The sequence below is a fragment of the Carlito syrichta genome, unplaced genomic scaffold (genome assembly GCF_000164805.1).
Source record: "Carlito syrichta isolate Samal-C Ts95f unplaced genomic scaffold, Tarsius_syrichta-2.0.1 Scaffold306694, whole genome shotgun sequence".
Taxonomy (NCBI): domain Eukaryota; kingdom Metazoa; phylum Chordata; class Mammalia; order Primates; family Tarsiidae; genus Carlito; species Carlito syrichta.
This window is the reverse complement of record NW_007250790.1, coordinates 979,915-994,275: the sequence shown is the minus strand read 5'-3', so window position 1 is coordinate 994,275 and position 14,361 is coordinate 979,915. Positions and strand designations below refer to the sequence as shown.

Below are 14,361 nucleotides of genomic sequence, written 5' to 3'. Positions count from 1 at the left end.
AGATGCAGAAAAGGTTTTTGATACAATCCAGCATCCTTCTTGATAAGAAACCCTGAACACCTAGGCATAGAGGGAACATACTCAAAATAGTAAGAACCATTTGTGCTAAACCCACTGCTAACATATTACTAAATGGACAAAAGCTGGAAGCATTTTCCCTGAAACCTGGCTCAAATTTGAAAACCCTCACTGGGGTTAGTCAGATGTAAACTGAGCCTTTTCAGAGCTGTAGCCCAACCATGACTCAGTACATTTAGTACATTCCCTGATTGGATACATCATTAATAAAGTTGACAATATCAAGGAAATTGAATAACTTTAAGCAAAGTAAACAAACTAACACAAGAAGAAAGAGAAGGTCTGCCTACTGCACTGTGGATTACAATAAATGAATCCATTGCTTAGACTTTTAGACACAGAGTGGCTGAGTCTTCCAAACAATTGAAAAGAAATAATCCTAATCTTATGTAAGTTCATTTATGAATATAAAAAAGAGGAAATTACCCTTATTTTCTGAAGCAGGAATAACTTTGATTCTAAAATCTAGCAAGGACATTATACAAGTAGAAAAGTTATAGGCCAATCTTATGAATATAGATGGCATTTATTCTAAATAAAATACTAGAAATTGTAGACAGTGATGAATAAAAATGCCAATACACTATCAAGTTATTTGGTAATACAAGGATGGTTTAATATGTGAATAATGAATGTAATTCTCTACACTAATGGATAAACAGGAAAAACTCATGATTATGTTTGTTATATGCATATAAGCATTTGATAGGTGCAGTGCTTATTTGGGGAAAAAAAATAGAAGGGAACGTCTTTACTCTGGTATGGAAACCTACAGTAAACAAATTTGGCAACTTATTGAAGTCTCTGAGATAAGAACTAGTATAAGGTGCCTGTTCTTGAATATTGTGCTGGATTCCTGAGCAGTGCATTAAGGCAAAAACAAAACAGAAACCTATACACATACCTGAATACAAACACTACTGCCCTCATTATCATATGATTTGATTGTACATATAGGACAAATATTAGGCCTAATGGGTAAAATGAACAAGGTTAATGATACATAGTCAGTATGCCTAAATTAATTGTATTTGTGTGTACCATCAACAAAAATAAAAGTTTTAAAGATATATTCATTGTCATAGCATCAAAAACATTCTTAAGACAGTCTAATAAGAGATATGCATGCCTCTACACTGGAAACTACCAAATGCTGTTGAAGTTTTTTTAAAGACTTAAACAAATGGCAGGTTAACATATTTATGGAATGGAAGATGTTGTAAAGATGTCTATTTTGACCTTGAGTAAAATTTCAGCAGATTTCTTTTGGTGGAAATTGAGAAAGAGCTTTTAACAAGGTATAAAAAATAGCATAGTAAAGGCAGTACTGAAGAAGAGGAACAAGCCTGGAGAATTTGCACTTACAGATATCAACCTTTATTATAGATCTTTAATAATTAAGACTTCATGGTATTCATTTCACAAGAAGAATGATGTATACAATCACTTGATTTATGCCAAAAGTGGCCTTGCAGTGCAGCAAGTAATTATAGTGTTTTTGATAAATGATGCTTGGCAAACTGTATATCCACATGGGAAAAGATGAATTTTAACTCTTACCTCTCACCATATTCAAAAAAATCAATTCAAGAAGAATAGTTCATCTAAATGTGTAATATAAGCATGAATACTTTTAGAAGAAAATATAGACAAGTATGTCTATGGTTTGTATATCTATGATTGCTGGATAGGCAAGGATTTTTTTAAAAGAGCATAAGAAGTAGTAATCATAATAAAATAAATAACTGATAAACTGAGCTACGTTAAAATTAAGAACTTCTGTTTGTAAAAAGGCACCCTTAAAAAAATGAGAAAGGCAAGCCACAAGTTTGGTAAAAGTTACTTGCTATGTATATATTTAACAAATAACTTGTATCCAAAAATATAAATAACTTTGAAAAACAATAAAGAAACAAATAACCAAATTTTACAAGGACTTGCTGTGTACTCTTTTTTTAAGTCCAAATTCTACACATAAGAAAAGTTATTCAACTTTGTTAATTACCAGGAAAATGCAAAGTAAAACTACAATATGACAGTCTCACAGCTCTATCAGAATAGCCAAAATGAACATATACAAGCACACAGCTAATACCAACTGTTGAACATGTGTATCCACTGGAACTCTCACATACTACCATTTGAAGTATAAATTTGGTTCAGCCTTTTGAGAAATGAGTTTTAGTGTATCTCAGAAAGCTTAACATATATACACTGACACAACATTTTCAAGAAAATGTTTTTACCTTAGGAAGTTTATATAGGTAAAAATTAGGAAGAGACACAGGGTCCTGTCTTTCTGATACTGTCCCATTGCTTGATTTTATTGCTGGTTGCAAGGGTGTGTTCACTTTGTGAATATTAATCAAGCAGTACCCTTGTGAATTATGCCCTTTGTATGAATATTTTGGTTAAATAAAAAAGCAGAGCAGGTATAGTGGCTCTTGCCTGTGATCACAGAACTGTAAGGCTGGAGTGGGGGAATTGCTTGAGTGCAGGAGTTTGAGACCAGCCTAGGCAACATAGCAAGACCTCATCTGTACAGAAAAAAAATTTTTTTAAGTTAGCTAGGCATGGTGGTACATGCCTGTAGTCTCAGCTAGGGGCTGAGGTAGAAGGATCATCAGAACCCAGGAGGTTAAACTACAGTGAGCCATGATCATGCCATTGTGCTCCAGCCTGGGTGACAAAATAAGACTTGGCTCAAAAAAATAAATAAATAAAAAGTAGTCAAATTAATTGTAAAATTTAAAATTTCCAAATTAATGAAAGTAATCAAATGGTGACATTTCAATTGTCAAAACCAAAAAAGGATACATCGGTCACATTTATTTAGAAAGAGAATTTTGATAAACCTAAGCTAACTTGCATTTTATACGTATATGTTTATTCAGTATTTTGTTGTCTCTTATGAAATATGCCACAGCTATGTGAGTAATTATAAGTATTATAAATACATATGTCATTACTTCAGATAACAGCATAGTATTCCAGGTTTAGGCCTGCTGTTGTTTCATTAAACCATTTACTGGAATCCTGAGTAAATCATGTATTAAGATGATTTTTTTAACTTGTGCAACATTGATATCATTGCTATTTAATTTTAACATTTTACTTTGTAGGGAATTGGAGCATTTTGTCTTAAGTATTAGTAAAACTTGTGATATAATAATATGTGTGTTTTCTTATTAATGCATTAAATTGTAAGACCTAGTTGTGGGTCTAATAAACTACCATAATGTTGAAGTAGTTATGAGTATAAGTAATATTTTAAAATATTATCTATAGCTTACATGAAAATCTTATAATACAAAAATGTCTGTATATCAAGTAATGTGGAAACTGTTGTGATCTATCACCTACATCCATAGTTATGGAAATTATATGTTAGTTATAAGACAGTAAAAAAAGATATGTTTTTATCTTAGGTAGGTGCATGGACCCTATTCCATCTCTGCATTCTGTACATGTAGAGATGGGGGTCTGTAAACTAGTATTCTGCTCTTATTTAAGACTAACACCCCTACTTGTGTACCAGATCTTATTCTTTCTTACTTATTCAATAATAGTGCTCCAACAATTCTCCTTTTCAATGCCACCATATATTTTTCCCTTCCTACTGAATCACTCCCATTAACCATATAAACATCCTCTTATTCATCCTATGGGCTGTAGCACTGTTCCCTTCCAGATAGTGTTCTATTTACCTGGTTCTCTTTATGACAAATCTCCTTGAAACAGTTGTCTACATTTCATCCTTGTCTTATAAAGCTTTTATGACACCCAGGCTGGAGTGCAGTGTAGGGATCATAGCTCACTATAGCTTCGACCTCCTGGGCTCAAGAGATCCTCTTGCCTGAGTAACTGGTACTACAGGCATGCGCCATCACACCCAGCTGACACAAATATTTTTTAGGGAACTAAATTCAATTTTTAGTTGTAGATCTTCATATTGTTGCTCTCTCATCTGTTTTTCACTACTAATCTCTTCATCTTGAATCATTTTCTTCATTTGTCTTCCAATATGCCACATTCTTGTGATTTTTGTTGTAATTATCTGACTTCTCTTTTGATTATCTTGCTGCTCCTTAACCTTCTTTACTAATTCACTTTTATCTATTATACCTCTTATTTTTGAGTGATGAGAGGGTTCAGTTCTTGGTCAGCTTCTCTTCTTTTTCTACATTTACTGCCTTAGTGGTATCATTCAGTTTTAAGTCTCTAAAAACTGTCTAGTTATTATTGACTACAAAATTTCATACTGGTGCCAGAGCTTCTCCCTACACTCTAGGCTAATAAATCTAACTACCTGGAAGATAGGTAGAGGACAAACTACTAATCTAATTTCCCAAACCTAATTCTTGCAGTCCTTGGCTTCTCAGTTAATGGCAACTTTATTTTATTTTATTGGTTGTTTGGGTCAAAATCCATGTAGTTTTTACTGCTTTTTTGTTACATTGCACATCTAATCATTTAGAAAAATCTGCTGGCCCTTTCTCCACAGAGTGTCCAGATTCCAACTATTTCTTACCTACTGCTTTTGTTTATACTCGAATTATTTCTTAATCCCCATATTTCAGAAGCTTATGACTTTATACTAGTTTCCGCCTTTGCCCACCCCACAGTCAGTTTTCAAAAATGAAACGCATGTGACTCTGAGACCTGTCCCTACATTACTTCACCAATCTTACTATGTTTCCTCTCCTCATATACTGCCTTTCAGCCATACTGGCTTATTTAGTCTTTCTAGAACATGCTAGGCATTCTCCTTCAATAGGGCCTTTTGCACTGGCTGTTCCCTCTGCTTGGCATACTCTTTCCCCAGATATTTACATGGCTTGTTTTCCTCCAGATCTCTGCCGAAATGACTTTTCTAGTGCAGCCTCTCTTGAGGCCTTTTAACTAAAATTGTAACCTCCTGTCCCATGACTTCTTTTCTACCTTCTCTGCTTTGCTTTTCTTCAAGACATTTACCATTGCCTATCACATAATTTAGTTTTTTGTCATCTCTTTTCCTCCCTGTAGACTGTAAGCCTCTATAAGGACAGTTTTTCTCCCTGTGCTTTTGTTCATTGCTTTATCCCTGGCATCTAAATCATTTCTTGAGCATATACTAGACTCTCAGTAAATAAATTTTGAATGAAGAAATGAGAAATACCTAGTTGTTTGTTATGATTCAGACTACATATCATTTATTCAGTATTTCTAGCTGAGGATAGAGACCATCTTTATCTTATTCATTGTTATGTCCCTAGTATTTAGTAGAGCAGGCGACTCCAATCCCTGGTACTGGTCTGTGGCCTGTGGCAGTGGATGAGTGAGAGAAACTTCATCTGTATTTGCAGCTGCTCCCCATAGCTCACATTATTGCCTGAGGTCCGCCTCCTGTCAGATCAGAGGCAGCATTCGATGCTTATAGGAACGCAAACCCTATTGTGAATGGCGTATGCAAAGGATCTAGGTCGTGTGCTTCTTATGAGAAATCTAAGGCCTGAAGTAGAGCTAAGGGTGGTCATGCTAGTACTGGGGAGTGGCTGCAAATACAAATTAACATTAACAGCGAGGTTTGACTGCCCAGATGCCATAATAAATCAATTGCTTGCCGAATCATATCAAATAAAATAAGTGACAGAGTCCAACACTTATTTTAGTCCACGTGTATACCCTTATTATTTTTATTTTTCTGTCTGTACCTTTCTTTTTTAATAGCGAATTTTATAATTATTTCAATATATATTATAATGTAACAATAATGGAAATAAAGTGAATAATAAATGTTGTGTGCTTGACTCATCTTTAGACCACTCCCCACTTCCTGGTCTGTGGGACAAAATGTCTTCCATGAAACTGGTCCCTGATGCCAAAAAAGGTTGGGGACTACTGTAGTACAGTATCTGGTGTTTAGAGAGTGCTCAGTAAATAATTGCCAGATGAATAAAATAAACTAAAGAGTTTCATGGAGAACTATACATGAAATGGGTTACCCCTGGGTAGTGTAGAGGGGTTGAATGGGTTAACTCTGCGTTAACAAGATGTAAATGTCATCATTACCACCACAGATGCAGGGTAAGCAAGAAGAGTAGCCTGAACCGAGCATACAGTGCCAGTTAAGGAGTATTTGAACATGGTGCTGTTTAGGAATGTGGGAGCAAATTGTGGGGGGCTTTGTAATAACAGTATTTATTGAACTTACACTGTGTATTGTGCACAGTTTTAAGTGTGCTTCCTGGACTAACTTACTTAAAATCTCCAGTTTCCAAAGATTAATACCAGTTTTATCCTGATATTATAGATAGGAATCTGAGGCCCAGAGCAATGAACATGCCCAGATTTGCACAGTTGCTAAAGATAGGCCTGAAGTTCAAGTATTATAATTTAAGAGCTTCTATTGTCAACTACTATAATAAACTACTAGGCAAAGTACCTTAAATATACTGGTGGCTGATTCTTAAGAACATTGAAAGTTCTTGGGTAGCTACTACTGTTTTTTGAAATATTTTAGTCTGTTAAATATTTTAGTATCCCAAATGAATAGTCCCTTCCCCCAAAAAAGAAAAGTGAAACTTTTTAGATTGTTTTTTATTTGACAATTGTTGAACAATACATCCTTTTTCAAAATTCTATTCTTTTCTTCTGTTACAACATACCTGCTTTCTTCATTTTCTTTCTATGATTTTCATGTCCCACTTTCATGTGCAGCTGTTCATGAACCAATTTATGTGGAATATCTTCCTAGGCTTTCTTCTTACACTACCTACTGTTCTATAACTATTTCATCAGTTCCCATGATTACAGTAACCAATTACATGCTGGCAATTTGCAAATCTCTAGCTTTTCCTTCCCTAGACTTCTCTCATTAGATAATATATGCCAGTATCTGTTGGAAATCCACAGTTTTTTTAGATGAATGTTTTGAAAGCATAGTAAAGTTAACTCTTTCAAAACTGAGTTTCAAATCTTTGTTACTGGCTTCTCACTTATCCTCCCATGTTTCTGCTTACTCTGTATTTCATTGGGTGATACCACAAATTACCCTGCCACTCAAGTCAGAAACCAAAAGTTAGTTTTGGCTCTTAATTTCTGTCACATCAATCACCGAAGCCTACTGACTCGATCTCTTAAATATTTGTCCTATATGTCTACTTCTGTCAGTTCTTACCACTGCCATGAACTAGGCCATTGTAGTCTCTCATGAGTATTTATATATCGGCCTCCAAACTGGTTTCTCCAATTTATTCTCCATACTGTGACTAGTACCATCCTTCTAAAATACAAACGTGACCGTGTGCTTTTGTCAACCATAATTGAAAATAGAAATATCAATAGAATCAGTAAAAGGAGGCAGAGAAGAAATGGGCATACATGTAAAAGCAAAATAAAAAATATATACAGTAATTTCAGTTGCTAGTTTAGTTACTATATGGGTTAGGTTCCAAAAAGATAGAACTCTAGTATTATTGAGCATTTATTAAAAACATTAAAGTTACTTGTTTATACTACAAATGCTTTTATTCACTAGTTATATATTTTGCTAGATATCTATTTATTCATTTATTTATTAGAGATAGGGATTTGCTATGTTCTCCAGGCTAGATTCGAACTCCTGGGCCCGTGCAGTTACACCTTGCATTTCATCTTGGGTATAATATTCTAGCATTTTGTTTAAGCACAAATATTCTGTAAAATCCTGACTCTCAGAAAATTATCTCAATCTAGCCTAAGTCTGTATAAGTTAAATCTGACTTTAAGAAGTCTGAGTTGGTTTCAGGGTTATTCTCAGGAAAGTGAGAAGAGGATTCAGGTTAACCTCTCCAAAGCCGTTATACCGTATCATTTTCTGTTGAAACACTTGGCTCCTAAGCAGTTATAGAACAGGATCTAAATGTATTCCCTTGACGTAGCTATCCTTCACATCTTCCCCACTTTTTCCCTTCTGTATCATTTTTTTCTCCTTTAAAAATTGTGCAAACCTAAAATGTTTAGACCCCACACAAGTATTGCTTTCTCTTGCCTTTAATCTTTGTTGACATATATATCTACCAGAACCTGGCAGTTGTAGTAAAGATTGTTTTGGCAAGTTATTGGACAGTAGGAAGTGCTGGGTACTGTTTTAATGTAAAGAATACATTTAAGTTTAAAAGTGTATCAGCTCATTAATTTAAAAATATTATATAATTTAAACAAATAATACCTACACATAGGTTATAGTGATTTAATTGTGACTTTTGGTTTATATACACACTCTCTCCTACCCTCCCTGTAATGTATTGGAGCTTCAAGATTTGTTTTCCAAATACAGCTTTTTCTGATAGATTCAGCGGGTGTAAACATAATCTCTGTGAGTTTTTCCTGGCTAAGTCTTTTTGTGATTTCTTCCATCTCTAAACATCATCTCAATTTACTATACCATACACTTTGCTGAAAGCATTTAGGTACTTATGGGATCTAAGTACTACAATCCAAAAATGGAGGCTATGGTATTCGAAACTAAGATTGAAGTTTAGAGGATATAGAAGATGATTATCATATCTTTTAAAACATCACTAGAACATCAAGCGTCTCATCTGTGCTTTTGACTGGTGCAGGTGAGCACATAATATCAGATTGCCTGTCACCATACCAGATGTTTTACATGTTATCCAATTTAATCATTAACATAATCTCTTTAGCAGAGTTGGTACCCCAGTTTTACAGACAGGGAATCTGAAATGCAGGGAGAGAAAGCAACTTACCCAAGGTCCCAAAATTGGTAAATGAAAATTTTTCTTTTAATGGGTGAGCTGATACATGGTTTTATAAAGGTAGTTTCATGATGACCATTGATTTTTAAAGACAATATTCTGGTATTCTCTGGTTTACCTATTGAAACATTGTGCTGTATTTTTTAGTGTATAGTCTTTGCTATGACTTCTGGCCAGATGTGGAATCATATTCGTGGACCTCCATATGCTCATAAGAACCCACACAATGGGCAAGTGGTAAGTACATTTTCTAAGCATCAGTATTCTGAAGTTTAATCCAGCTTAGTATTGGAATCAGAATTATGTTTAGTAAAAAAGAATATATATTATTTATCTTCTCATTTACTATCTTTGTCACATAGGCATGTGTGTGCATATATACATATAATAAATCACTTTTTTTTTAGAATAAGGACTGTTTTAGTGTTGATTTTAAAAAATCAATTCCTACAACGTCAAATTTACATGAATAAATTTTTTTCAATTTTATATCCTGCTATGGCAATAATATCTAACACTACAAAGAGAAATGGAAAAAGTTTGTAAGTTTGTAGCCAGTGCCCCAACAGTGGTAAATTTAATTTTTTTCAAAAGGGCTTAACTAAACTTAGTGAAGAACCCTGGCAGTCATTGTATTAGACTGTTAGAAACTCTGCCACAAAATAAAAGTGAAACTGATGTGTTAAATTAGTAGCAGAGTTCATATTAGTAACTGCCACTGAGCTCACATAACTGAGTTTGTTGCCCTCCCTTTCCTTTTCGTGGGTGGGATATATTGTGATAGATCAACATAGCAAAATGCTCTCGTTCAGTCTTCGTTATACGGGTGTTGAACATTAATAGCAGTTTGGAATTGTGTTTTTTTCCTCTCACTTTTTCTTTTGCAAAAGACACAGATTTTGAGACATTCTAATGACTTGTATCCATAACTAAACTTTATCTGTTGTCAGCTCAGAATCAATTTTGTTTCATCTATTCTCCCATCCTATTCATTTTACCTGCTGTTGGAGTCTTTTGAAACAAGTGCTCAACATTATTTTATTTCACATAAATATTTCAGTAGTTATCCCTACTGAAGTTTCCAGACTGCCCAGTCACTCTCCTCCGCAATACCTATAGTCTCTCTCTCTCCCTTCCTTGTTTTGTTTCTCTCCATAACTTTTATCATCTTATAACATGCTATATAATTTATTTATTGTGTTATTTTTGTCCATCTGCCTTTAGCCATGACTCTAGTAATATATAAGTTCCTGACGGCATGAAGTTTAGCTGTTTTTGTCACTGATACATTTCTTTTATATAGAGAAGGCCCTGATGCAAAGATTTGATCACTGTTGAGTTAATGATACTTAATGTTGTAAATTTAGAAAAATCTAAATTTTTAAATTTACTGCCTTGTAATATTCTTCTAAAAGTGTACTTGTGGGTAAAAAACATATTGAGGCTTTGCTTTTTCTTATTGTTCATGGTTTGCTAAAGTATATGGAAAATTGATCTGCATTCTTCTGAAATGTGTTAACTTATTGTTGTAATCTTTCTCTTCTTTGCATTTCATTTGGCTCTTTTCTAATTCATGAGGCTCTAACCCTTACATGTGATACTGGAGTGAGTTCTAAAGGTGCTTGTACTGACAACAATAGCAATAACCACAACAGATGCTATTGTGATTACTGAATCTATTGATTACTGAATACATGACAGGCACTAGGCTACATAGATGAATATTTTAGGCCACTAGATGAGTATTCCTAAAGCATACCTTGATTATAGCTGTAATATTGATATGTGTGGAGCTGAGTTGCCTGAGAAGTTGGAAATCACAAATGACTCCCTGTCCCTGCTCATTGTAATTTTCCTTTCAACCTTATACTTCTATTGCTTTGCAAAGAAACTCATTGTTAGCCTCTTTGTACTGTTTCTTATATTCTAAATATGCTTTATTTTACTGCTTCCATTAAATTATATCCATCTTCCGATCTCACCAAATCTGTCATCCCTCTGAGATTCATCCCTTCTTAATTACATTGGAAATTCTCCTCCCACCTTTGCATGATTAACATATAGTTATTGCATTTAGGCAGCATATACTTTCTTTCAGTATAATAATTGTAATGTTTTTTATATCCCATATTAGTCAAATTCTTAAACATAGGGAATTTCTCTTAAGCAGTTTTTTATTTGGACAACTTGCATCTATACTGTAACTGATTGCCGAATATTTCACTAAATTATTATAATGGGCTCATGCTAGGAGATTTTTGTTTCCTAAGTTGGATTATCTGAATTCTCCTTTAAAATTTTTTCTCACTGGTCAGAATAATAATAGGATAAACATGTCACTGTTAATTCAGCATGAAGCAATTAGCAATCTTAATGTAACAGAAGCATTTCTTTTTAAGGTACAGATTAGAGAGTTCTCTTTACTGATTTAGAAAATTTTGTATCTTGTTTAACATTTTTATAATACTGTTTTGTTACAGTAGATCAGCATAGCTTATGAGAAAAGGCATTTTAATAGCATAGAGGAAGACATTTAAAAATATAATTTCTTTTCCCTCTTCCCCCGCCCCCCCCCATCTATTTGTCTCACTATATTGCCCAGACTGGACTTGAACTCTTGGGCTTAAGCAATTCTCCCACTTCAGCCTCTCCAGTAGCTGGGAGTACAGGCATGCCCCACCACACCCTGCTCTGTATTTTTAAAAGAAAAAAAATTCTCAAATATGCATCTAATTGTGTATTTATCTCAGCTTGTCAACACTTTAATCAAAAAATTATAGAAATGTTGAAATTTTAGCATGTAGCCAAGATATTTTTAATATACTTTTTAATTAATTAATCAATTAATTTTAAAGATGTGGGGTACAATTCAGGATTAGGTAGATAAGTGGTCATTATACAGGTCAAGTTTGCACCTCCCTTTGGTCCCCACTTTGCCTGATTTGAAACCAGGTACCCTTGATGTTATGTGCCCCTCCTTCCTTCCCCTGGCAGCATCCTGCTACTGCCAAACCCTTTCTTATAGTGTTATGATAAATGGTTCAGGGTCTGCTTGTAAGTCAGAACATATGGTACTAAGTTCTTTGTTTCTGTGATAGATCACTGAATATGGTAGACCCTAAATTCATCCAAGTTGCTGCAAAGTCCATAATTTTGTCCTATTTTATGGTTGTGTAATATTCCAGTGTATGTATGTACCACATTTTTTTTAATCCAGTCTAATTTTGATGGGTACAATGGTTGGTTCCATATTTGTGCTATTGTGAATAGTGCTATAATATACATGTGTGTGTAGATATCTTAATGATTTGAGTTCCTCCAGGTATATTCCCAGAAGGGGGATTGCTGGGTTGTATGGAAGGTCGATTTTTAGATCTTTTAGGAATCACCAGACTGTTGTCCACAGAGGTTGTATTAGTTTACACTCCCACCAACAGTGTAGAACTGTTCCCCACATCCTCTCTCGCACCCGTTGTTTTTTGAATAATTGTTGACGGAAATCCTGACTGGAGTTACGTGGTATCTCAGTGTTGTTTTAGTTTGTATTTTTTTGATGATTAATGAGGCTGAGCATTTTTTCATGTATCTGTTTTCTGCTCATATGTCTTGTTTTGAGAAATATCTACTCATGTCTTTTGCCCACCTTTTAATAGAACTGTTTGTTTTATTTCCTTTCTAGCCAAGATATTTTAAAATATTAATTTTATCACAAATACTTCACTCCCTTATATTTTACAAAAAATATAATTTTTTCTGTATTTGAATAAGTTATTAGGTTTGAAGGAAGAAATTGGAAATACACAATTTTTCTGCAACAAAGGCAATTGCATGAATGTACTCTTGGCCAAAGAAAGGTGGATACCATTGTAGGTTTTCGTTCACTGATGTATTTATATACATCCAGAAAAATGTGTATATATTGTTTTAGATGATATATACAAGAATGGTAATAGGCTAGGCACAGTGGCATGCACCTGTACTCCCAGCCATTCGAGAAAGTGGGGATGAGAGGCTTGAGCACAGGAGTTTACATCTAGTTTGGGCAACATAGTAGGACCCTGTTTCAAAAAAAAGGAAAAGAAGGAAGGAAATAAGAGAAGGACAGAGAAAAAATGATAATATTATTATTACTCTCAGTAGCCACAGATTGGCCAAATCCTAATTGTTCATCAATAGTAGAATAGAAAAAGAAATGAGTATATTCAGACATTGGAACACATATAACAGTAACTACTTTTCACATGCAACAATAGGTATGACTGTCTATTATGTTAAGTGAAAGAAGCCAGACACAAAATTGTATCTACTATCAAGTTTCATTTATTTAAGTTTAAGAACTACATACAACTAATCTGTGTGTTAGATATCAGAAGTGTTTGCCTTCGAACTGGGTGGATTACTATCCATATGGGACGTGATGGAATGGGACGTGACGGCCTTCTGGATCTTATTTCTTGATCTAAGTGATAAGTACATAGGTGTAATCAGTTTGTGAAAATTCATTTAACTGTAAACTTCTAAAATATGAACTTTCCTCTATGCATGCCATACTTCTGTAAAAGTTTTTCTAAGTCATAAGTATTTTAAGTACCTGCTTAAGAAAAGCATGCTCTTGATACTGATAAACCTGGGTTCAGTTCTATCACATAACATTTTGTAAATGAGTTTATCTAATAGTAAGACCAACCTAATTGGTTGGTAGTAAGGATTAAATTAGATCATTGTAATAGTTATCATGCTGTAAAAATATTTCTTCATCTGATATTTTATAAATATGGCATCTGATAGTACCCATCTGGAAATTTATAGTACCCATTCATAGATAAAGACATTTATTTAATTTTGTTTAATTTAGTACCTCTCAAACTCAGTTATGTACTCTATTCGTCTTCTATAGGCACAAGACTCACTCTGAGCAATCCTGATAGGTAATATAGAAAGTGCTTTGATACATTTTATCTTATAGATTCCAAATAACAGTACAGTGAGATCAGATTTGTACTTTATAAATGTGAAAAGATAATATTCCAAGACAAAGTAGAAGAGCCAGAACTAGAATAGTGGATCTAAATAAAAGCAGAATGCTTAAAAGGCCACTGAGGATTGAATGAACTTTCTTGCATCAAGCAAATATATATATAAACTTTCTAACACATTTTAACAAAAGGAATGGTCTATGTAAATTCCCAAGATGATGCTATAAAAAGATGGAAGCCAAAACAGAAGCAATGTGAGATTTTTTAGGGCTAGCATGGTGGGAGACTCCTGCCTGCCTTGTTAAAATACTGATAGTGATTCATAAAAATGCAAAACTGGCAGCAGAGTTAGAAAGTAAAACTAAGTCCAAATGCCAATATACAGGAGAACTTCCATTGATATACAAATCTATTGAAATGGACATAGGTGCAATTTCTTGTGCTTTTGAACCTCCTTAAAGCTTACTTTAAGTTTACACCAATATGCTTTGATCTGTTTTACTTATCCTCCAGAAATATTAATTCTTTTATCTTGCTAGAGTGTTTTGTGTTCTACTTCATGCTGT

The 14,361-nt window shown here is 34.1% G+C and overlaps 1 protein-coding gene across 3 annotated transcripts in view; it reads left to right on the top strand.

The window, feature by feature from the left end:
* TUSC3 (tumor suppressor candidate 3) overlaps positions 1 to 14,361 on the top strand; it is a 250,356-nt gene that overhangs the window by 139,511 nt on the left and 96,484 nt on the right. For 2 of the 3 annotated variants that reach the window (XM_008063268.2, XM_008063269.2), the window contains exon 6: positions 8,967 to 9,056. The exons of the other annotated variant lie outside the window; for it this stretch is intronic. In XM_008063268.2, the coding sequence (XP_008061459.1) occupies positions 8,967 to 9,056 (90 nt within the window). The remainder of the gene's footprint in view (positions 1 to 8,966; positions 9,057 to 14,361) is intronic. 3 annotated transcript variants of the gene reach the window in all.